General features: G+C 42.4%; 1 protein-coding gene across 1 annotated transcript; it reads right to left on the bottom strand.

The window, feature by feature from the left end:
- Nucleotides 1–6,197, bottom strand: SRP9 (signal recognition particle 9). The gene is made up of 3 exons (XM_079298383.1): nt 5,813–6,197; nt 3,476–3,544; nt 1–2,283 (listed from the first exon to the last, which is right to left on the bottom strand). Exons 1-3 carry the CDS (start codon nt 5,882–5,884, stop codon nt 2,164–2,166), a joined length of 261 nt encoding a protein of 86 aa, XP_079154509.1. The 5' UTR covers nt 5,885–6,197; the 3' UTR covers nt 1–2,163.
- Nucleotides 6,198–24,980: the final 18,783 nt, after the last annotated feature.

Below are 24,980 nucleotides of genomic sequence, written 5' to 3'. Positions count from 1 at the left end.
TGATGGACCAACTCAGTAACTGTTTATTAGGGAAGTGATCAGTGTACATAAGCACACATATTCTCAGCAAGAGTATAGGCATGAAAGGAACAGAGCTTGGAATTCAGAGCTTCTCTACTGCCCCATGAACACAGTATGGAAATGCCTGAAAATTCCAGGACAAAGTTATGAAGCACCTATATTTTTCTAAAGAAGTTTCCATACCATTTAATTTTTTAAAGCAGCAGCTTTGTAATATTTTCTTTTGCATTCTGATTTCACAGAACCACTATAGTTTTTTCTGAGTATATGGAGAACAAGCTTAACAACTCATACCCTTAAAAAAGTAGTATTTCCCCAAGGTTTTAGGGAAATAACATCTGAATTTAGAAAAGCAGAAATGTATTCCCTTGCTGTTTTGCTTGAAAACTGCTGCTCTAATATACAGTGCTGTAATTGCTCCTCCTCTAAACCTACAGGAATATAAAGCTCAAGCCTTTCAGCCACTCAGTACACCCAGTCTCTCTATTACTGTATTGCAAGTATTAGGAAAATTATTTGGTGCACCAAAGAAATATTTCAGTGTTACAGTATCTCATGAAAGTTTAACAATGAACTGAGACCAGCCTTCTCTCTGGCTTTATTTATATTTCAAAAGCCAATACAAAAATGTCACATACATACCAGTCAGTCACTGTTGCAGACTGGAATTTTGAGCAGGAATTTAGAACTGCAATATTTTCCAACAACATGCAACATTCTATGTTCAGCTGAAAGGGTACTCTAATGCAATATTCAAGCTTGGTGGGTTTTTTCCAAGCTTTTTGGCAAATGTGAAAAGTCCACTGCTTCCCAGTAGCTCCATTATTTCTATGTAAGTGACAGCAGGTAGCTACTTAAGTAGATTGTTTTTGTTATATATAAATGCCACTATAAGTATGGTCCTGCTTTACTTTTGTGGTGTGGTTTAACCCAAAAAATCAGTTCTGAAAGCACCTACTTATACCAATAGCCTAATTACATGAAAATGTTCATCTGTTTTCAAGTATGCAAGACCTAGTCAAAGCAAGCATCAATTTTAGCTGCTGGGTTTTCAAACAAAAACCTTTTCTACAAGAGACAATTAAAGCTTCCATCAGCCTACCAGAGGTTACTGTGAGAAACACGCCTAAGCTACAGGAGCATTGGTCTCTTTCTGACAGTGGCATTTAAGTATTTATTAAGCTGTTTTCATCCATTTATTCATTTGGCTGACATCCACCTGCACATGTAACATTTGAAAAGGCAGTTAACAAGCTCCTAGAATAAGGAATCTGGATAGTGTTTGGTTGGATATTTTCTATTAACATAACAGGCAAGAGCTCATAGAATTTGTCTTGGTGATATACTTCAACTCTGCCTGAAGCAAGCATGAGAAAAGGAACCCCTGCTAGTACAAAATTGTTCAAGTATGTGAAAAAGCCGCTGACTGTTTTCTAGTAACAGCATTGGCACAAGCAGAAAAAAAACCCTCCCAATTTCTCACAGATCTCTAGCAATATTCAAGTGAAGTTCTATTTCAATTTTTAAAATACAGAGGTTTAATCACTTAGCCAATATAAGAGTTCTACAAACTGCATCACAGAAATGTTGCACATCTTATGACTAAGAGCAATACCAAAAGCTAGAGTGCTGCCAGTGACAGTGGTAATACAAATTGGCAATTTCAACATTTCAGTTCAGAGAACATCTGTTATTCTAAACTCAACAGATTATATAATTAGGTAAGTATTTATCAGACCCAGTCACCATGCTACAGTATTAGGTTAATAAACTCTCTCATTTTGGGAATACACCAGCATAAGGTATGAACATAATGAAACCTATATGAAATTTTACAATAACTTTCCAGAAGTATGCCTGTGGCCTATCAAATTCAGACTAACATATTGTAGATTTCAAATATTTACTTGTCTTCTTAGCATACCTAATATGTAAGAATAGTTGCTTAATACCCAAAAATAAATATAAGCTTTCAATTGAAAGCACTTCTTTTCCTAGATTCCCAAAGTGGAGTCTGAGGGGTGAAAATGCTTCAGACTTGTCATCAGTACATGAAAGCATCTCCTGGCCCAGTTTTTCGTTCAAATCCAAGAGATTTGCTTCCAGTGCAATGCTGGAAGTGCTGATGCTGCTGGCAGCCCTTCAGTCTGTTTCCATGGCAGCGCTGCGGGATTCCTTCGCCACCATCAGTCGCATGAGCTGACTGTGGAATTTCTCGATCTTCTTCACGTCCTGTGCCTGGTCTGTTCTGTACAGCAAACACTGCAAGACAAAGTTCCTGGTATCAGATTTCACTTCAACTGGTTTTATCTCGTTTGGAGCTGCTATGTATTTGTGCTTGGAGCACATAAAACAAGAGTATTGAAATGTTCATTAGGCAGCACCCTGCTTCAAAGCACAAACATATCTGTGTTTACTTTTTTAAGCTTCTCCTTAATGCTCATACCGCCCATACTGAACACAGGGAAACTCATAATTTATCCTAATTTCTTCTAGCTCCAAAAAGCTGTTAAAACATTTAAAGCTTTTTTTTTTTGTGTGTGTGTTGTTTAAACACAGAACCAGATTTTAAACCTGAAGTTGCTTTATATTCTGAAAGCAAGTTTATTTTGCCTTTCACAGTCCTTAACATTACACTGCCAGGGACAATAAAATTCAGTATTTCCCATCAAAGGGGATTCCCTATCCCAAACAAAACCTGTATTTCTAAGGCAGCCCTAAATAGGGAACACAGCATCTGATTTAAAAAAAAAACACTCAAACAAACAAAAGCTAAAACAACCCAACCAAAACCCTTAAACCAGCACCCATTTTCCCCACCTGGTGTATCACCTTTCTGTGACTGAAAGCAGGCAATGCAGCCTATACCCCAGAAGAATTCATGTTTGTGCATCACCTGACTCCAACCTATGGGAGATTTCAACAAAATTACCCTTAAACTCCCTGTTATCAGTGCTTCACACTCAACATCTCACCCTATCAAGAAGTGCCTTTACTGGAGTTTCACGTCCCTTCCAGGCACTTGAAATTCCAACACCAGACAACTTTTCCTGGAAAGAAGAAATCTGACTCTTTTCCAAGTCTGAAGACAAGAGCAGGGCAGAATACTGTGGCTCACCCTGGACTGCAGGAAAGCAACTCCTTAGCTGTAACATTGCTGTCATTCAGTCTCATAATCACAAAGAAGGAACTTAACCTGTGGTTGGAAGTTTTCCCCACTCTGAGCAAACAGAAAGCACCACACTCACACTAGTAAACACCTGTTTGAAAATGCTCCTGAACTGGTCAGTGTCAATCACAGACACAGCAGTGAGGGAAGGCTGAGCACAAATCTTTAGAAAACTGTCTGGCACTCCCAAGGCAATGTCCAAGATCTCCCAAGCTGACTGACAGCAAAACACAAGTCTGTGAGTGGTACAAGAAGCTCTGAAAGGGGAATGTGTTCTGTACTTACAGCCACATCATCTGTTACTTTGATACAGAGGTTCCCATCACAGTGTCGGTATTTGAGAACAACACGCACCTGAAATCACAAACATTTTAGGAATTAGCACTTACAGCTAACAGTTCCCAGAATATAATGAAGGGAATCTGCCCACACTCAGACTACCCTTAATCAGAATTATGTACTGTCCCATGTTTTCAGCACAGAAGAAACCAAAACCAACTCCCAACACCTGCCTAACACTGTAGGCTGGTTTTCTAACAGCATCAGCAAGGCTAACACTGGGAATGTTCAAATACCTACAAATACAGCACCAACAGCTGCAGAGACCTTGGAGACAGGCAGGACAACCCATGAGAGTCATGCTGAGACAAGACCCCTCTCACTGTGTATCACACCCCAGAAAAACCAACTTGAAGCCTGTGTTTGTGGCTTGAAATACTTCATAAAAGAGTAGCTCTACATGAAGACTTGAAAGGGATCAGCTGAATCAGGTAGGCTCAACATCACCACTTTTTCTTCTACAGCACCTAAACTGTTATCACAATTACTTCTGCAGTCACCTGCCCTGAGCTCTAACCCATCCAGTCCCTCTGGACCCTCAAAACACCAAAGTTCTCAAAGCCACACTGATAAAAATCCACATCCTCAGTGGCTGAGCACTAAATGGTTCCTCCTGAGCACAGAGCCAGGCACAGAGGCTGTTTGCAGCCTCAGCTAACATCAGTAACTGTAAACAAAGCAAGGTGGCCTTTGAGAACATTCTGAACTCAAACAGCTTTTATTGTGCAGTGATTTGTGCTCATGGTCAACAACCTCCTTGGCTACAAACACATTTTGAAATTCCTGTTCCAGATTGGATCTCATCACAGACAGACCCTTTTTGTTAACAAACTGCCCATTCTGACCACAGCAGCAGTGTAACAGCACATCTCCCTGCTGAGCAGCCCCAAAGCACAAGAGAGGAGCAGGTCCACACTCACTGCATCAATAACCTGCTCTTGCAAAAGGGAAGATCACTCAGGACCTGGCTGCAGAACACACACCCATCATCCCTCACAGCTCCTGTTCTTCCTTCAGCTTCCCAGAAAGCCCAAATACAAATCTGCAGAAGCTAAATCTCTGCCAAATTAACAGCAGGGCACTTGTGTTACCACAACAGGGTCTATATAAACCCCTCTGTAACCAGACAAGTTTACTGCCATGGATGGGAAGAGGTTGCCTTTGGACCCCCTTTAAGGAAATGGGAAGAGCAAGTCCTTGCTGCAGTGACATCCCTTCTCTTTCATTTAATTGAATGTCACAGACCCTAGAAAGGCAAAACAGGGCAATTTTATTATCAGCAGCAACCACATATGGTGTCTCTGTGCTAATTAAACAGCAGACACTAATCTGCTTTAAATAATCAGGTATTAATTTAATCTTCTGAAGCTTTCACCAGTCCCCCTATTTTTGAACACCAGGCCATTTTTACTGAACTCTTCTCAGGTGTGAATTCCATGTAACATTTTTGTGCTGCTTTTTAGGTGAACTATAAGCTCGTTCTGAAGACTGAGGTTAATTTTAATATTTGCATAAAACACGATCCCCAAAAAGTCACCAGAAACAAAAAATTGCCAAAACCCAAGAAATTAAGTCCTTGAGGAATTATTCTTTAGGATTCCAGTCTGAAACGTCACTGCAGGCAGCAATGCAACGTAAGAGCTAATGAAAGGACAAATTCAAATGATACAGGTCTTAAATGCAACAGACTCATAAAATAAATAATTTCTTGCTATTTCAGCAGCACTCTAAACCTCGGTTTCTAACACACAGGAACACTGTGAATGAGCTCAATGTCTGAAGCTCAGTAAGTGATGTTCATCCCAGTTACCAATAACACCACCCAAACACGGTGCCCTAGGGTTGCTGTCGGGGTTTTAATTTCTTCATAGAAGGGCTGATTAGACATTTGAATTTCTTCATAGAAAGGCTGATTAGACATTTGAAATTTCTTCATAGAAGGGCTGACTAGACATTTGAAAAGGCTGCCCAGAGAGGTGCTGGTGTCACCACCCCTGCAAACGCCCAAAAATTAACTAGACGTGGCACTCAGCGTTATCTATAGTCTCCTTAGCGTGGCTGTGTTGGGTCATAGGTTAGACTCGGTGATCCCCGAAGTCTTTTCCAACCTCACCGATTCTGCAGTTCTGTGATTCTTGCCTTTTCCCGTGCAGTCCCCAGCGAACCCCCCCAGCCCGCACCGCCCGCCGCCCCCGCCGAGCAGCGCGCAGCTGGAGCCGCTTCCAGAGCGCCGCTCCCGCCGCCGGGCCGCGCACCCTCCCCTCCCGGCCGGGGCAGTCGCACCTTCATGGGGTCGGCGAGGTAGAGCTTCTCGGCGGCGCGGGTGAACTCCTCCCAGGCCTGGAAGTGCGGCATGGCCGGGCCCGCTCGGCTCCCCGCGGCCGCGGCAAGATGGCGCCGGAGGCGGGCGGGGGGCGCGGGGATGAGACGCCGCCTGCCATTGGCCCGCGGCACAGCTCCGCCCAATGGCGGCGCGCGTCACTCAGCGCTCCCGCCGCAGCGACCCCTGGAGGCGCGGCGGGATGGCGGCGGGCGCTCCCCGCTCGCTGCTCGGGGAGAGGCACCCGCTGGGAGCCCGCAGGTGGCGGGTTCGAGCCCCGCGGCCGGCGGATCTCCACCCGCCCCGGGCTGGCACCTGCGGGGCTCTGCCAGGCCAGGTGCGGGCTGTAGGGTTTGATCGCCGTCCTGCTGAAGCAATTCCCAGGTTTTCCCAGGCTGGAAGGGCCTGCGTTAAGCGGGAGGTTGGAGGTTGGCTCCGTGTGGAGCACAAAGGATGTGTGGGAGCCCCTCGCTGCTGCCCTGCTCTGCCGTGCTGAGGGGCGCTAAAGGAGGCATTGCTGAACTAAAGCTGCTCTTTGGGGAAGAGGCTGAGGAGCAAAATTATGAAATATGTTGGGGGACTAACTCTGCTTTTCCGCCCTGTGTGCATAAAGCTTTTACATAAAGCTGACTGTTCTCTGACACAGGAGTGGCTTAGGAGCTTGCCAGTGCCCAGTCATTAGCCCTGCAGTTGAGCTAATGCAACAGAGCCAGATTACAAAACAAACCCATTGTGGTTTCTTTCTTTTCTTTTCTTTTTTTTTTTTTTTTTTTTTTTTTTTTTTTTTTTTTTTTTTTTTTTTTTTTATAACTTAAATTATTTCCACGTTCCTTTTTTAGCTTCTAAAACTATTCTATAGGCACAATTTTGGAGGTGACAAACTGCAGCAGCCAGGGCAAAGAACAGAACGGGGATTTCATAAATGGCCTTGCCTGTGAGGGAAACAGGATTTTTTTTTCTTTTGTGTCACAATGACAGTTCCATACAGCCTGACGTGCAGCTCTGCATAGCGTGCTCCTGGTTCCAGATCTTAAGGATTTTGTCATTCCTGCCACTGCCAGCACCACTTATGGCCCCACGCTGTGCTGCCACAGCTGCTTGTGACTCTGCACTGGGGATGGAAACAATGCTGGGATTAAAACTGACACTGGTTTTGGTAACACTTTTTTTTTAAACTGAGATTAATTTAGTTTTCTAGTTTACAGTGTGGCCTTATATACTGTTATGCTAACACAGCTGTTGAAAATGTACCTTTTTTTGGTGGCAAGACAGAATATGGGAATTCCTACTGGTTTTGCTGGATTGCTACCAAAAATGAGGGGCTGTACATGAAACCACCCCTGCCCCCAGTTCTCCTGAAAGCAGGGCCAGTTGCTGAACTCTCCACAATTAAGAAGAGAAGCTATTTCTCTTCTTGGAGAGAGCCCCAGGGAATGTCTGATACCTGTAGTTAGTGCACTGCTGCACTCTGTTGTTCTGCTTTTGCCTGGAGAGCAGAACATTTTCTTGACATGTCTGGAAAGTAAGTCAGACCACTGCAGCAATTCAGCTGTAAGTTGTATTTGATGTATGTCCAAAACTGTATTTTTCAAGTGAGTTCCAGTGAGTGCAGTAATAGTAAAAATCCTTCAATGGGCTTTTTGTTTAGTGAAATAAAATGAACACTTGTTTATCACTGTGTGGAGTGTTTGGTATGCAGCCAATAATAATTTAGTAGTTAGTAAGAATTCTGCTAAAACATACATACTTATCTTGCTTTCTTTTCTTGAGTTCCTGCTTTCTGCCATGCAAGAAATCATTCCAACGGTCTTAACGGCCCATTCCATTACTTGCAAGCAAAATCTGGAATGCTGTAAAACCTCATTTACCCTTTTCTCAGTCTGTCTTTGTATATCCTTGCTGTATTCCCTAGACCACCTTAGATAATGTCTTTTTCTGCTTGGATTTAAGGCTGTAAAAAGCTATGAAGCAATAATGTAAGTACTTGTGTGATGAAGACTTTTCATGTGGTTTTTCCTCAGGCCTTTTCCCCTCATCCAACCTGTATGTACATGATTAATGATCTCTCTTTGATCAAGCTCCTACATGCATTGCCACTGCAAGTTCTGCTTTGTAAAGTTGCGTTCAGGCATCTGGATTGCACGTGGTGATTTCTTCAGGTGTTTTATCCAGTGTTTTCTTTTGCATTAATGACAAACTGGAAAAAAATAGTAGAGAAAACACGGCATTAGATCTTAAAATATCATCCATGGAGATCTTACAAGTCCTGCAAAGTTCATGGAAGTTGCAGCTGCTTAGCATCACTCAGGGTCAGACATTTGGTTTCCTGTTCTTCACATTAATGCTTTTATTCTATCTAAAGCAGGTGCCATATTATTATTTTTTCCCAAAAAACTATTTTTCTCCTCTGGATAAGGAATTCAGATAAGAGTATGAAATTCATTAAGATAGTTATTGGTCACCATGACACACATTGGGTAAAACAAGCTGGTCTTCCCAGCCAAAGGAAGCTTTGTATGGAAAGAACACTGTTTTATCATGCTAAGTTGTGGATTAGATGGGAAACAATGGGAGAAACTGATCTGAGTTATGCTGCTCTAAATCCAGAGTCATGCCATTTATTTAATTGGATTTTTTTTTTTTTTTTTTTTTTTTTTTGGTGTGTGTGTATCTGTAACAGTGTAATTAAGAGCAGACTTCGGTGCCGGGATGATAATCCTGTTCTTGGACCGGGAGCAACATAAAGTCAGCACAGTAATTCAGGTCTGAGAGAGTGTTAATGAGGAGTTAGTTACAAGGCAATTATTACTGCCTGAAATGTTTATGCTTAAAGGAGATATAGTTGCTTCTTTCAAAATAGCTTCAGCCCAGCCCTTAGCAAAGTTCAGGAGAATCCCAGGCATTGTGATTATACATTCCATTCTTGTGTGTGTATGGTCTAAACCAGCCTGGGATTTGTACTGATGCAGACTTTATTCACATGGGGCTATTTTTTCCTTTTAAAGGGCATTTATGTGCATAGGGATGCAGATCAATCTCGAACACACCGAGATCCCAGGTCTTGACATCTCAGTGGCTTGTGAGACTCCGTGCCCATGAGAACCGAGCCTGCAGTGAGGAGCAGTTTGTGCTCCTGGATGGGTTATAACACGCCAGACTGAGCCACAGGTTTCACTCCACAGCTCCTGAAGGAGCACAAAGCACACGGCTCCTTTCTAGGATTTTATGTCTTATACAGCTTGGCTGAAGGTTTTGCCAGGTTGAGCCATACACAGTTAGCTACATCAATGCCAATTTTCTATTCTTTTGGACACAAGCATCTTACAAAGTGATTCAGGCTCGTACTGTCCTGACAGGATAATTAAATATTGGTGACTCTTCGTTGTCATGGCGGTTAAGGCTGTATGTGGGCAGCAGGATTCTAGGGCCCTGTCCTGGTGCCTGTCACAGCCGAGTCACAGCTTCAGGGCAGGGTGAAACCCGGATGCCTGCTACTATCCTCATTCCTTTTCCCCAGTGCCCCTGTTCCCGTGGAAGGAGCACACTCCAAACACGTCCCCAACAGGGCACACCCATTATCTACCTTTGCTAGACATTTGAGCAATGACCTTGCCCAAGGCAGCATTGTTTCTTAGTTTGCTTTAACATCAGAAAAGGCTGTGTCATTTAATATGGTGTCATCTTGCTTTGTTAGAAAGTGTATGTACATGGATGGCAATAGCCATTACTCTGGCAAGAGAGCCATCCCTGCCTATGGCCGTGTTCTATCCATAACAGAAACTGCCCTTTCATTTCTGGATGCTGCTCTGACAGTGTTCTTGTTAAGCTGCTCAGTTTTGATAGCTGGAAAGATTCATCCCTTCCTGTTAAGTGGCCACTTCAGTTCCTTCAGCATAACAAGGTATTCAAATGAATGTGCTGTCATGCAGGAGACATATGTTAGAGAGCAGCCTCTCTGCTGTCACCACGCTGGCTGTTGAGATTTGAGAATGAAATAGCAGTCCCTGTGATGGCCTTCAGGGAAAAGAGGAGCACATCTGGTAGCCAGCTCATGAACCAGCATTTGAAGCACTGTGGAAGCAGACAGACACTGAGCATTAACTGCTCATAGATTTGGTATCACCATTACGTGAAGTTTCTGAGCCTGCTTAAGATGGGCTTAGATCATCTGCTGGCACACGCTGCAAGCACATTGATTTCTTACATTAATCTTTAAGCAGCAAAGCTTTTTATTTGATAGGCATAACTTAAGGCTGGTTTACCTGTGCTGTTCATGCAGCCATGGCTGACGTAATCGAGGAGTACAAAGCACCAGAAGAGGCAAGAGAGATTAGATGCTTACAGTGATACCTTCCCAAGTCCTCTGGAGCTGTGTGATTGCAGCTGGGGTGGAAGGGCTTTCCGAATTTTTAACTTGACTTCTAATACTGAACTACATGTCTGAGCCTGGATCAGATGGAAATTGCCTCCTCCTAGTTCACCTACAGAAAGGGAGACAGGGCAGCTGTAATGCTAAGACCTGAATTTTCCTGGCAGGTGAAGCCTGATGACTTCTCAAATGAGAGTAACAGGCTTCCCCTTCCCTCTGTGCTGTTGTGAGATCAGCAACCTGCAGCTGGTGGGAAATGGTAATTTGCACTGTTTGCGAAGAAGATCCATGCCTGTCTCTGAATCTGCTCAGCCTCATTTGAGTGGACTCTTGATTTAGCTGTCTCAGTACAAGAGCTGGTAGTCCCTGCTACTTGTTCATTGCCTTTTCCTGGGAATTAATGTCCTCTCAGGATGTGTTTGCAGAAATGCATGTGTAAGTACCCCTCAACCCACTTCAATCAAACTGGGCTAGCAAAACCTCCTACTTAATCCATTTAAGTCTGGCCCAGGTTGACCAAAGTAGCTGAGGGGGTGTCCACAGGAGCCTACTCTGCAGGCAGATCTCAAGAGCTGGTAATTTCCACAAGAGTAGGATGGGCTGAGCAGAAGGAGTGAATCTGAATAAGCAGCTTCTCCCATGCCCTGGGCTGCAGGCAGAGGAGGACTCCAGCACACTGGGCAGCCTGGCTGGCACAGCTTGGGAAGCTGCCATGGAGCAGCTCTTTCCCCATATACCCCTTCCCAGGGTTACAGCAGGAGAAGAACTTCTTGCAGAGCAGCTGTGGCCAAGAATGCACAGCAGAATAAAGACCCTGCAAGCTCCTCAACTCCCCTGTTCGAGTCTTTGTCCTTGGTCAAGCCCTGGTGAGGGTAGAGGTCCACAAATTATGACCAAATTAGCATCAAAATGGATGCTTGACATTTGTGTTGCCAATTCCTGGAACAACTTCAAGCACACACATTCCTTGGATGTCTGCAGTATGGCAGCTTCCTCTAAGAGGTGTCTGATCCAGAACTTGTGTAGCACTGGGCTCACAGACCCACATAAAACATACATAAAAGCTGGAGTCAGTGCTGGGAAGGGCTTCCTTACTTCCAGCACAGTGCTGCTGTTAGGACCCTTGTCATGGAGGCTGCAAGGATTTACCTGGCCCTTTAGATGGCTTGGGTCTGCAGAGGAATTCTAACCTCAAATCTCTTAAGTTTAGAGTTTTCATAAGATTTGGATTAGATTAAAAATATGAAAGGATCTCAAGGTGGTGTTTAAGAGTGGGGGCAGGGAGAATATCTGCATAAATTCCACACCATGGCTGTAACTATGTTGAAGGGGTAGCTCCTAACAAGATTTACAGTGTACCCTCACCCTTGTGTTCATGCCGAGGTGTTTTTCCCTCTCCATTAGCAACTTTCACTGATCTCATTTTTTTAATGAGTAGTAAGTGAGTCAAAGGTTGAAGTGATCTTCCTCCTTCAGGAATTACTGACAAAGTTCCCCTTTCTTTTAGATGAAGCAGAAGTTTATAGGTCATACACATACCAGAAACACTTATGCAGGGGATGTGAATGAGGAGGAAATACTCACTGCTCTCACTGTTTTAGGGCCTGGAGAAAGATGACAAGCCTTCAGGCAATTCCCAGCCTTACTGCTGATCCTCTTGCTCTGCCTCCCTCCCTCTAACCCACTCCTGGCTGGGAGGGACAGGAGCTGGGAATGGTAGCTGCATGCTTCCTGATGAATCTCTGGCCAGATCTCTCTGTATAAAAGATTCAGCCAATCTGTGTCCCCTTTATGCAGCACAAAGAGATGAGGCAGGGCAGTGCAGTTGCTCATACATATTTCAAATATTTTCTTCTTTTTGTTCCTTAGGGTTGTTTTCACTTTTAGTTTAAAACAGGATAAAAAAAACTGGCTGCCCCAAAGCTAGCTCCTCTTCTATATAGTTTATTTCTGTTGATTTAAAACCAAGAATCATGAGAAAGATTTGCCAGTGTAACATTTGCTATGCAACATTTACATGCAGCTGCTTTGAACTAAATTCCCAGCAGAAGTGAAAGGATTTTGAGGCTTCCAGATCTTAGCAGACTACTAGTTTTTTGCAGACAGAAATCTGTATCATATGTACTTCTCCAGAGATCCCTCCCAGCCAGCTAGGACTGTACTATCCTTCTCCTACCCCACTGAGATATATTACTAGCTTTTGGGAGAGAATCCTTCTGGACCTAGAAAGTTAATTAGTTTTGCTTGCATGTGTCTGCCACTGAAGTGGCTGATTACTTTTTGGAGAGAAGGAAAACTCTTGTCTCTAGAGTCGAAAACAGCAAAGGCCTGCAAATTTGTATCTCTTTTGGTGTTTATTTCTCTTCTGTGGAGCAACACTCTTCTCCATATGTGTGGAAAATTTTTCAACTGTTCTATGTCAGTTCTGGAATTGTAGGTTGAATGATAAATCTAATCTTACATAACAAGAATATGATCAGGAGTATTTGAAGGCCATTTGCAAATCAAATGCTGGCAATTTCAGGTAAGATAGTCTTGCCCTACTTTCCTCCAGCCTGGCCAGTTTCACAGGAGCTGAGAATCCATTGACTCTGATGGTTTTTTTAGGCAATGAAACCATGATCTAATCCAGGGCCAGAGCAGTAAACAAGTGGTTTGCTGTTTGGACATGCAAGGTAACTAACTCCATTAAGGGAATGCAGGTTGCCTTAAGGTGAGCTGAGGATGTCTCTTGTGCCCACTCAGGAACCTCCTTGCTCCTTGGTGCTGATCAGATGCTTCAGCAAGCTGATGCTTTTCTCCTTAGGAGCAGGATCAGTTTGATGTCCCATAAATCTTATTAGGTATTCTGTTCATTCTTCAGAGAAGTATCATGAGGGTTAATTATTTCTCTGCTCTGACTCAGACAGTGATTTTGTGCCAGAGGATTCTGGCAGTAAGTATAATCCTAGTGATACCCTCAGTGAGGAAACCATTGTTAGCAATGTTGATGAGGAAGTGCAAATGGAAGCTGAACCAGAGCCTGATATAGAAACTGAGGGACCTAAGGCAAACAAAGGAAAGAGTTTGGAAACCTGGCTGTTTTCAGCCTTCCACAGCAGATCTGACAAAAAATAGCTCTTTGTCTTCTTCCCCTTTGCACCTCCCCATCCAAGCTGAGGCTGCAGAATGGCTCTCCTGGGGCTGAGCTGTGCTGCTGAAGTCCTGGTGCCCACTGGCATTTCCCAGGAAGATGTGCAGCAAAGAGCAGGTTTCAAACAGAGTGTCTCCTCTGTAAAACTGGGTTGCCAGATGGGGGCTGAGGGCCTCACTCTGCCCAGGCTCCAGCAAGGCATTGCTCCAGAGCCAGTTGGCACTGTGAATTATAAATACATTGGCCATGTTACTCTATTTAGGACCAGTGCTCTGGGGTTAGATGAATGCATGAATAAAACATATTTTCTACACTGCTTTTCTCTCTCTCAGTGTTTTATAATGTAAAGACTGGGGATATTTACCTGCTTGTAACTGTGCTGAGGGCAGAAAGGCTCCCTGCACCAGCACACAGACCTAAGAACAACTTAGTCCTTTAAGATTTTCCTTTGTCCCAAAGAGATTATTTTCCTCTCCTGGTCTCATGTGGTTTCCAAGGCCCAGTTTAAACACACAATGACATAGGATAGATAGCTATTTTCCATACATGGCCTTGTATGGCTGTTCAGCAGGAAGCATTCATTGCTTTAAGGCAGTACTGAAAGGGGTTCTGTGCTGCTCTCCAAAAGAGAAGCAGGCAGGATTATCTTGGGTCACATCTTTCTTCTGTTAGTAAAACAGTGAAACCAGACATCTGAGTTGTTTCAGTCTGTGACCTTACCCTGTGTTTCCTGACATCTCACAGCTTTCAGTTGTCCCTTGTTTACATGCAGGATTCTTCAGTCCCTCTGGCAATCTGCATTCTTTCTCCTTTTTTCCTGGTATCTTGGGCCCTTGGGAGAACACACCCTTGCCTTGGTTTGCCTAGCTAGCCACCTCAGTAAATCCATTGCCTTAGTCTGGATCCCTCTGCTGAACAGGCTTAAAGGTGTTCATGGTCTTGGTCTTTCAACCTGCATCCTGCCTGGATGCCTCCAGAAGCAGTACAGCAGGCTCCAACATTTCCTGATACTGTGGCCCCTTATAGAAACCAGCAGCTTACACATTTGTCATTCAGCTCACAATCTGCCTCACTGTTTCTGGCACCTTACAGTTGCTCTCTCATTCCCTAAAATGCTACAACCTTCTTCAGGCTCAGCAGCTGCTCCAAGAAGGTCCCTAAGGCTGGGGAGCTTCTTTCTGAAAGCATTTTCCAGATTCTCCCTTATGCTCTCTAGCAATGAATTTATTTTTTCTATTTCTTGATATGATTTGCTTTTCCTTGGCATATTTCTAATTGTTCTTCATTTGACTTTACTGGTCCCTGATGTCTAGCATCACGTGTTATTCACCATAAAACAGAGACATTGTGACTTTGTAATTCCAAACATCCTTGTAGCTCTGCCTCTTCTAGATGTGATTGCATTCAGTAACATTCCCTTGTGTTAGCTGACTGGTTTGTGTGCCCCCAGTAATTCTCAGCTTCTTCTGGTTTTCCCCATCATCCTGAGGCTTGCATCTCACACCACTGTGAGTCCTTCTCAGTCAAGTCTGCCATGATGATGTGTCCTCTGGTTTTCTGTATCACCCTGGGATGTTTCTTGACATACATATCTTATTCAGCTTCCCTTATGTCCCACAGCACTACACAGGCTTTTCCTACATGCTCAGCAACTTTCATGGTACTCTGATGTCCCCTGGCTGTTATCTGTCTCTCTTTGATCTTTCCCAGCTGAATTGCAGCACTCTCTTAATATCCCTCAATATATCCTGCATGATCTTCACAGGCACCTCTGGCTTGCTAATGGTTATTTCCATGTTCTTTTTAAAGCTTGACTCAAAACAGTTTCACTCATCTACAAATGTTTGCAATCATGCAGCCAAAAAGGACTTATTGTAAAGTAGTAGTTCAAGCATTTGTTTTGTTCCTCTGACAAAATTTTCTTTAGGAGAATATGTAGCTGAATTTCCTAATGAATTTTGGGAAAAGGAGATTGCCACTGCATTTGCAGAAATGTGTAGGACCAGTCTGAGGCCCTTTTACTAAAAGACTAGAATAAATTGAGGATTATACCACGGTGAGCTTGCCCTGTGTGTAAAGACCCTGCAGTGAATAAGATGGGCAGCACTCTTAAAAATTTGATCCATAGCTTCCATAAAGAGAAGCAGTGCCTCTGCTTCTCTTTGATAAAATCCATATCACTGTTCAATGCAAATTCACCTGGTAATATTAGCAATGTACTTGAAATATTTGGGTTCTGTGGAAGATTAAACTGTTGCTATTCTTACATTAGACATCTTTACTCATAATGACTAATAAGAAAATCTTGAGTTGGACATAAGGAAGCAATTTTTACTTGCCTGCTTGCAGGTCCTAAAACCTGCTTGATGTTTAAAGTTTTCAAACATAAAAAAGAAACAGATGCTGAAGTTTATGAAGCTGTAGAATTTGCTTTATTCTTGTATCACCTCTTGAAAATAAACAAGCATGAAATAATACAGATTACATTGCTCATTAGCTATTTATGTTGTACCACCATCAATCATCTGGTATAATGTAAGCCAACAACATTTATCCTACACAGATGCCATTATAGGGTGAATATTTCTCCTCCATAAAAATTCCAGTGCTCAAGCATGTTTGTATATTTTCACTCTTTCCTTGCCCCCAGTGCTTTGATTGTAGTAAGGATCCTACAATACATTAGTTCCTGTTGTCTTGTGCAAACATGTCCTGCACCCAGTCCTGGTTTCCACTTACAACAATTACAGAAAAACCCATGTGATATAAATCACACAGTGGTGCCTTACAGTTTTATTTAGTTCCTTAGTCAACCATGCTTTTAGTTATCCCCAGCACTAGATGCCATGTGCAAGGGCAACATGCTTATGTGCTTACTTTATTTCCTTCACTGCCCAAGTTCTAAAGCAGTCAACAGCACTTTAAATATGGATTTATGACTGCTCACATACCCCTGAACTGCAGGGGAGGGAAGATAAAAATGTTACTGAGTGCAGTGGGGTCCATTTCTTTTTGCATGAAAGGCTGTTTAGCAGAGGGGGAGGAAGGTGAACCTGGTGCCAGCTATTTTTGCACTGGCCAAGTCCTGTCATCAAAACTGCACAGGGGCTGTGCTAGCTTAACTCTGCAGCAGTGTTAAGTTTAACTTCCAGATGTATGCTTTACAGAGCCCTGCTCCTTCCCTTCCCCTCTATTCACTCCTAGGACCCGTGCAGAAACCATCTCAGCTGGCTGGATGTTGTGAAGGTTGTGGTGGTTGTGACTACTCTGGAGAACCTAATTCAGCAAGTGATCCAAGTTCAGTCATGGCCTCACTGGGTTTAAATGGTGTTTTTTAACATGAAAGCTGAGCTGGACCTGGCAGCTTTTAATACTTGTGGATTTGGGGAAAACAAAACAAAAATCTATTTAGTATAATCTATATTACTTTTGCATGTGATGGATGTTTCTTTTATTGATTTTCCTTGGTCGGAATTTCCGTGGTGTGAAGGATTTTGCTGTAGGTGCAGAGTGGGCATGAAGGGTCCTCTGGAGGTAACCTGGTCCAATCTCCATTCCATGTGAGGCCATGTAGATGAGGCTGCTCTCTGATGATCCTTCCCTGAGAGATGGCCCATGGTGAAAGTAAAACCTTCAAGTTTAGATTAGGAAAGTATTTCTTAAGTTTCTTGTGAGCACAGATTGACCTCTCCTGAACCATTTGTCTTCCCAAGATTTTTCTGAGTGCAGCAGTTCTGCCCAGACTAGGGAACAGCTTAAAATTCTGCTGATAGCAACAACTCAAATTCCTGCAAGGTGAAGGAGTGAGAATTGATCAGAGTTTACTTGATGTGTGAAGATCCTTTTCTTTGCCTTGGAAGAGCTGCACTGCAGTGAGCAGTTACATGAGCTTGCATAAGTACTTGCAGCCAGTTCTCATGTCCATGTCCTGCAGGAAATGAGCAGTGTCTAGTATACAGATCAATTACTATTCTTTATTCCGGTTTTTTACTATAAACCTCTTTTTCTTTCTGAAATTTGCCTAACTTTATGGTTCATGCTTCTTAGTTAAGGAGTTTTTCTCTCTTACATGCTTTAGATTCCTGATGATTCTATTTGAATCCTTTTCATTGGAAAGAATACTCTGACCTCTCTTTGGCCTACCACTGGATAAATATAAGAGAGAGCTGCTGGATTGAGCAGAAGCATTGCAAAATTAAGTTTTCTACTGCTTTTACTTTGCAATTTGACTCCTGGTTGATGAAGCAGCATTACCTCTAGACTTGTTCTGTCTTTAGCCTCTGTATTGGTATTTCTCCCAATAAGTGAGGAATCTATTTTTGTGAGCATCTTGTGACAACCGGCTCAAGTGACACAAGCCACTGAACAGCTATTGAGCAAATCCAGGCTAGATTCAGAATAGGAAATTAGAGGGTGAAGTCTCCACATCCAAATAGCAACAACAGATTCATCTGGACCAAATTTTTGTCCTTCAGCTTCTGCTTGGTGTGACAACTGCCCACTTAAAATAGCCTTGAAATGAAAAAGAAAGGAAGCTGTGTCAGTACTTTCAGTCCCGCTGAGGAAGGTGTTGGTTCACCCCTAATGCATAATGCATAGCCTCTCCAAAATACACATCCCATCAGTTCCCAGGATCTGCAATGTTATAAAGCAGCTTGGAAATGAAAAGGAAGAATAACTTCTCCAAATGCAGCTAGAGAGAGAAGTCTGAGAGAGCCCTGGATATAATTACCTGAGCTGGAGTCCAGCCAGGAGAATGCTGAGCTAAGGAACAGTAAAGTCCTGACTCTGCACAAGGGATCCAGACAAATTTAAAAGAAACTGCAATAACAGAAGTGGGATTTGAGCATCTGGGAAGACGTTTGAGAGAGTGAATGAATACAAACTAAGGCCTCTAGGGAGTCTGATAGGAAACAAAAGGAGCAAAATGAAATACAGTGCATAATGGTAATATATGTGGCACTGACTCTTACACTCAGAGCTACCTGATAAAACTCTTCCTTCTGCATGATCTAAGAGAACTTCTCTGAGTTCATTTACCTCTTTATACAAGCCAGACTACATGAACATGGATGGAAATGAGACTCTGTTGTGTTCTTAAACAGTGATGAATAATAACTGAGTCAGACCTGACAAATATGTTAATTTTTTAACCAAATATCAGGTTAATTAGCCACCATTAATGGGAAGTTCGTGCAGGAAGAAGGATTTCTCTCTGTTGGGCTGCTCCCCAGCTAAGGAGTCCTGGTCTCTGGCCAGAAGTATTTTACCTGTAATCCCCAATTTCTGAAAGCGTAGTTATTCTAACACTTGCCACTGTTTCTTGACAGGACTGGTATCATACATACATTTCAATTTTCCTTCACTTTTTCCTCTTTTATAAACTTTCCTCTTCTACAAAGTCTTCACAGCTCCACAAACAGCAAACCAATGCACCTGACAGAAGGGTGATAAGGGTCTGCTATTAACTGCCTTTCATTTTAAGATCCTGTTCTTGGGGTAATTGTTTTTTTGTTTGTTGGGGGCTGGAAGCATATCCAGGCAGCTACCATTGCTCAGGCCATGCCCAAAGCTTTTTGAGCCTTTTCTACTGTTCTCATTCAGGCACTCCAATGGTTTATAAGGTTTGTTAAAGAGATGTAGTTTAAAAAGGAACACAGATGCAAAACTGGAGAGCTGATGGATGCGAGCAGGGAAGGTGGTGGTAAAAAAGGATAAAGAATAAAAATGGAAGGACTGGAGGGAAGGTGGAACATGAGGAAATCCAAGTGGGGTAATATCTGGAATCTGAAACTGTGCACTGGCAGATTTTTTTCTTACTTTCCCTAAGTTGTTCCTTTTTTCACATTTCTTTTTCCCTGTGGCTCATTTATTTTATGCCAAGAGGCTTATTTGTCTTTCCTGGCTTATTTGTAGTGCATCTGGATTTAGGCACTCTGGTAAATCAGTTCCTCTGAAGACTGTGATCTAAAAATGAACGTTGAGTTGGATTTTGAGCTAATTTAAACTGATACACATCTGATGAAGTGAAGTTTAGCCGTGTAAAATTCCACTGCTTTAGCAAATGCATAAACAATAAACATTATTCCCCTTCAGTGTGTCAGAAAAAGATACTGTCTGCTCCTTCCAAAAATACTACTTTACATTTGAGACACGTACCTATAAATGTCTGTATTTTGCAGATTTGAAAATCTAAGCATGGAAATGTATTTTGTTAAGACATTCCACATGCTTCAAGAGATTTGTTTTCTACCAAGCATATTATTTTTGAGAAGAGCTAAAACCTTTCATTAGTTTTATCTGCCTGAATGTATTGGCTTAATTGTGTGTTTTATTTGTTCTATAATATCATATGTGCTTACTGTGCTTCAGCAGACAAGCATAAGCTGGGGTCAGAGTGCAAGCTCAGACAACAGTCTGCAATTTTCAAAACCCTGCAGGATTTGCAATTTCATTAGTAATTTTTCAGGTTTGTTTTATTATTAAACATAGAATGAGAGCACCATGGAACTGATTCATCTTAGTCACTGTACTTATATGACTGGCTTGGAATTGAAAAAGTATATTTTTGTGACAACTTTGCTTCTGATCTTAGGGAAAGCACTGATGGGAATTAGTTAGCTGCTGTGACTTAAAAAAAAGGCACATAATTAGAATTCAAATTTTAATCTTGCTGTCTTTGAAAGTGAAACAAAATCAGTAACAATCTAAAATCATGTCCCCTTACTAATTTTCATCTCAGTCAGAGGAAGCCTAATTCCCACTAATGCCAAGACATTGCTCCATATTGAGAGATGAGCTCTGGTGAATTTTGTAGCAGCAGCTACAGAAGTGGCTGCCTTAGCTTCCCACCTTCTGCTTTGCTGGAGATTATTGCCACCCAGGCATCCTTGACTGTAAAGAGACACACCTCAGTTTCTTCATGGCAAGCCTGGTCGTCTACTTACACTCACCTTAGCTGAATTTTTGACTGGATTTTTGTCTGGGTTTGCACTGATGTCTCTGCAGAGGTGGAAGCAAAGAATTCCTGTTGCATCAGGTGGAAATCTCAGAAGGACAGGTAAGCTGAGGGTGGCAGCTCTTGACTGTACCACAGCAATGCTTATCTGGCAGAGTCAGCTCGTGGCACACAACTGTGTGTCAACAGCAATTAGACAAAAAGAGATTAGGGACTTCAATGGCAAAATAAACAAAAATATACCTGTATGGAAGTAGGAGAATGGCAAAATGCTTCAAGGTACAAACAAGATACACATGGTGAGTAAAAGGATATCTTCCTTTTCCAGCAGATATTTTTGTTGTCATATGCATGAGAGCCAAGTGCCACCAAACCAGTGGAGCTTAGGCCTTTGCTTATCTCTGAGGATACAAAAATTACACTTGGAATAAAAATGCAAGGACACTGTGGCCTGCACTGGATCTACCACCTGCCATTAGAGAAAAGAGCTACCAGCAACTTTCAACATTTGGAGTGGCATCCAGGCATACCAGCCCTAACTAACTGTTCTTGCCCTGTAGACCTACTGGAGACATTATAATTCCTAATTAATTATTCACCTAAGTCCTGACCAGAAGCAAAACGTGTTTGTCCAGCAAACTGCAATTTCTCTGGGAACTGCTGAGCTCCTGCCTTTTTGGTGTGCTGTTGAAAATCAAATTATATAGCTTGAGCAACAGAACTGTAATTAGGGTCAGTAGAAAACTGTGGGTAGGATAATATTGTGGATTCTGCAATTTTTTGTCATGTTGCTCCATAATATGCCAGAAACCAGGAGTTTTATTGCTTGACAGTGCATTAGCACTGTCAGTGAAACATCCTCTGCTTCTTGATGTGGAACTGACCCTTCTAGGAATCTGTTACCAAGACTGGCCTCAATTTACAATAATTCTCAACTGTGCTCCTCCTGGAGTTGATGGCAAGGCTCCTGTTAACTCCTGTAGGAGCTGGACAGGTCTAGGCAGGGAAAATAGGGATGGATAAGGAAGATGATAGAGCAGAGCTGAGGAGAGAAGAAAGCAGGCTATGGTGTTTCATTATAATCTCCCCAGTTATCACTGGCTTTCATGCTGATACCACCAGGAGGCTTTTTCATGGATTAAAATTACATTATAACTAAAAGTTAATCAGTTCTTATTTTCCTGTTCTCCATCACATTCAGAAAATCTCTGCTCTAAGCTACTGATGCTTCTGCCTCTGGGCTCTTAAGATCCTCCTTTTTCTCCTTGGATTTTCTTTTCCTAACCCCTCATCCTTGCTGCACATCTTTATTCCAGCTGTTTCCAGATTTTGCCTCCTGGGGGGCTCCATCCTCTCCACTTGCACTATTCCAGCCTCCAAAATAATCAGCTGTGGGAAAGCTAATGACTGACTGTGATGTGTCATTGCTGGCCCTCTCAGCTAGGAGAATACACCTCTTGAGATCATTCTTTCAGGATGTCAGCAAATTCAGGCAAACGTTACAAGACTGATATCATAATTGGAAGGCTGCCTAGGATTAGTTTTTATAGAAAAAAAAATTTAAAAAAGATGTTTTAACTCTTGTGACTATAGTGGTGGTCTGAAGATGTAATACAGGTTCAAATAATTATTAAGATAATGCAAGATTCAGGCTCAAACTTCGTTCCTTGTGACATGAGAGGGAAACAAAAATGAAGAAGGAAAAAAAGAGCTAATTGTGGAAAAGAAGCACAGAAACAGAAGAGGTGGAAAGGAAAAGAGTGATGAAGAAATATAGAATGCTTTCATTTTTTGTTGAAAAAGTGTGAAAAAAAAGCCCAAGAAGCAAAGAAAAAATAAAGGGAGGAAGAGTAGGAAGAACAGCGAGATAAGCTGGGGGTTGGTTGAATTCTATTTGAGCACTGCAGTGAAAAGTTCCAGCTATGGAATTACAGCCCAGCTTCTTTAGATTGTGAAGTTGGTGACAAGAGGCTGGATCTCTGACTTAGGGACTGCCACTACCAACACTTTCCAGGAATAAAAGGCTGAAGTAACTGTGGAGCACCAGAGGACTTGGAGGAACCTCTGCATGAGGTGTAAGAAATAGACTGGATAAAAATGAAAGTGCTCAGAGCAGATGAGCAATGGTTGAGCTCCAATTGTTGTATTCCTGTACTTCCTGCTTTCCCAAGGCAGTGACAAGTTCCCTTCACACTACTTTATGTGTGTGTGTGTATATATATACACAAACACATGCATATCAAAGAATTTCTTAGTTTTTTAAGGAAGGAAAGTAGATTTCCTTTCACATGTTACTACATTCAGTTCCATTTTTTTTTATTGGAAGGAATTCCAGATCCACAGATTGAAGCAGAGGTTCACAGACAACTCTCACCATACAGAAGTGTATCATCCTTGTGCAGACTGCAAGGAAAAAAAAACTGTCCATTTTCTTTTTAGTAGATCTCAGCAGGAAAAATAGAAAAATCTGTAAGTCAGAAATTTTGGGTTCTATTCCAGATTCTTGGAGGAACCCATCTAGTGTCAGATCCTGACACAACTCTGAAATGTTGCACTCCTAGTTACTCTAGCTTTTCCTTCTTACACTCCAAATTTCCCCCCCTTTAAGCTTTATATCTCCTTGTCTCCATTCCTGTTTATCAGTCTCCTTTCAGCTCCAGGTTTTAGCCCCCACCATTGCCATATTCCAGCTGCCAGGAGCTCCTTCTTCTAGTCCTCATCCTAGGCTCCCTTGTTTCTATGCTCTATGGTACTCCAGGTACCCCAAATATCTTGTCACAGGGCTGCTCCCCCTGCATTTCCACCCTGCTGTCTGTCACAGCACACAGGTTTAATCCAAGCCTGCCCATTCTTTACTGAATGACTGAAAAGCAATTGTCAGAGGCTTGTGAAAGGAGCAGCAGAAGTTACCTCTTTGATATCAGCACTGTGATTTGTCCCTCCTTCAGGGTAAGGATGGGCTAGGGTTGCTACAGGGAAGGATGTGAGTGTTTTTAAGGCAATGCAGTATCCTTCATTACTGCTTGGGTTACTTGGGCTAGAATTATCCCCAAGTATTGACATGAGGTGAATGCCCAACACTTTCAGCTGTCATTGTTAGTACTTGCTAATGTTGGAATACTGTAATTCAGCCAGAAACAGTGAATTAAATGGAGAGTGTAAAAACCTGAGCTACAGGAAGTCTTATCTTTATTATCCATAATGTCACAACCTCCTTTACAAAATAGCTACATCTGCTTTGAAAATTGTGACAGAGGACCTCAGTTTGCATTAAATCCATTTACAGGCTCTCAGACTTCCTGGGATGGGGAAATTATCACCATGGAGTGAGAAATGGAGACACAGAGGCATTGCAGGGTGGTTTCAAAGTGCCACAGGGGACAGGAGGGAGAAACAGATCCCATATTACTTTCAATTCCTGTTGTATCCTAAATATCATAATCATGGATTCAAGGAATTCACAGTGTCTGAGGCATAGTGAGTGCACTCCAGGTGTGCCAGGAAAGGCAGGAACCAGTGAGATGGGCTTATGCTGTATGCCAGAGAGACACAAGCAATTCTTTTCCCAAAGAAGTTCATTATCTAGGAAGCTGTTAGCTGTTGTATCAGTTATGCCAACAGTTAATTCTTGACAGGGCCCAACCTGCTCAAAAACCTTTATGACTTGCAGGATCACCGCTTGAGAAACGATGTTAAAAATTAAAGCATGAAGGTTTTTTTGCTGACTCCACCATGCCAGCTTATTTATCATTTAGCACATGACCATGGCTGTCACTGATTTACATATGAAATGTGAGAGGTTTTCTCCTCACAGCCTGATGTCCCAAGGCTATGCATGTGTACATAAACCATATGTAAAAGAGAGGAGCTCTGTTTTCCAAGTGTGAGAAGGAAATTGTTCTAGTGTGAGACATACGTCATCCCTTTGCCTTTGTTCCCAAACATGGTAAAGAGCAATAAAGCTGTTTGTGGACTATAATGTGACGTGGAGGAAGAACACACAGTTCCCTTTTTTTCATGCCTATATGTATATAACAATGTCAGTGTGGGCATGCAAAGAATGAATGGTTATGAAATACTGCACAGCAGCAATGTATAAAAGGTAAATGACACACAGCAAAGGAATCTCCCTTCAAATCAAGCAGCACATGAAACCATTTTGGTCTGTGACAACTACACCACTACATTTTTTCCATATTTATCCAAAGTAGCTTAGTAAGCATAACATGCATGCCATTCACTAAGTCTGTGCACCAAAATACAGAGTATGATGACCCCAAGCAATGTCTCCAATGCTTGTAAGCTTGTCAGAAAGGGGGACTGGTTGCTGCTACATCTGTAAAGTAGCTATTTAAATCAATTTTTGTGAGAGAAGTGACAAAAATAGCTCTCATTCTACTACAGCTATTCAACTGTTATTTCAGTGGAATTACACCTGTGTAAATTTCTTAGAGGTGGGAGTTGTGCACATGTTCTCTGAGCTAATGAGACTTCAGGAAAGGTTGTCAAGAATGGCACAAGACATATATTATTTTTGATTCAGAACGAACCCATTTATCTTTTCTCTTTGCTAAAAAGGGCAATGTCAGGGTTTTTCTGGTGACTGAAAGAGAAAAGTAATGCTAGATGCAGGCTTCCTTTTGTCCCATATGCCTTAAGTGTACAAAGCTT

Source organism: Erithacus rubecula (genome assembly GCF_903797595.1).
Source record: "Erithacus rubecula genome assembly, chromosome: 2".
Classification (NCBI taxonomy): Eukaryota; Metazoa; Chordata; class Aves; order Passeriformes; family Muscicapidae; genus Erithacus; species Erithacus rubecula.
Note: the sequence above shows the minus strand (reverse complement) of the source record. Positions and strands in the feature narration are given on the sequence as shown.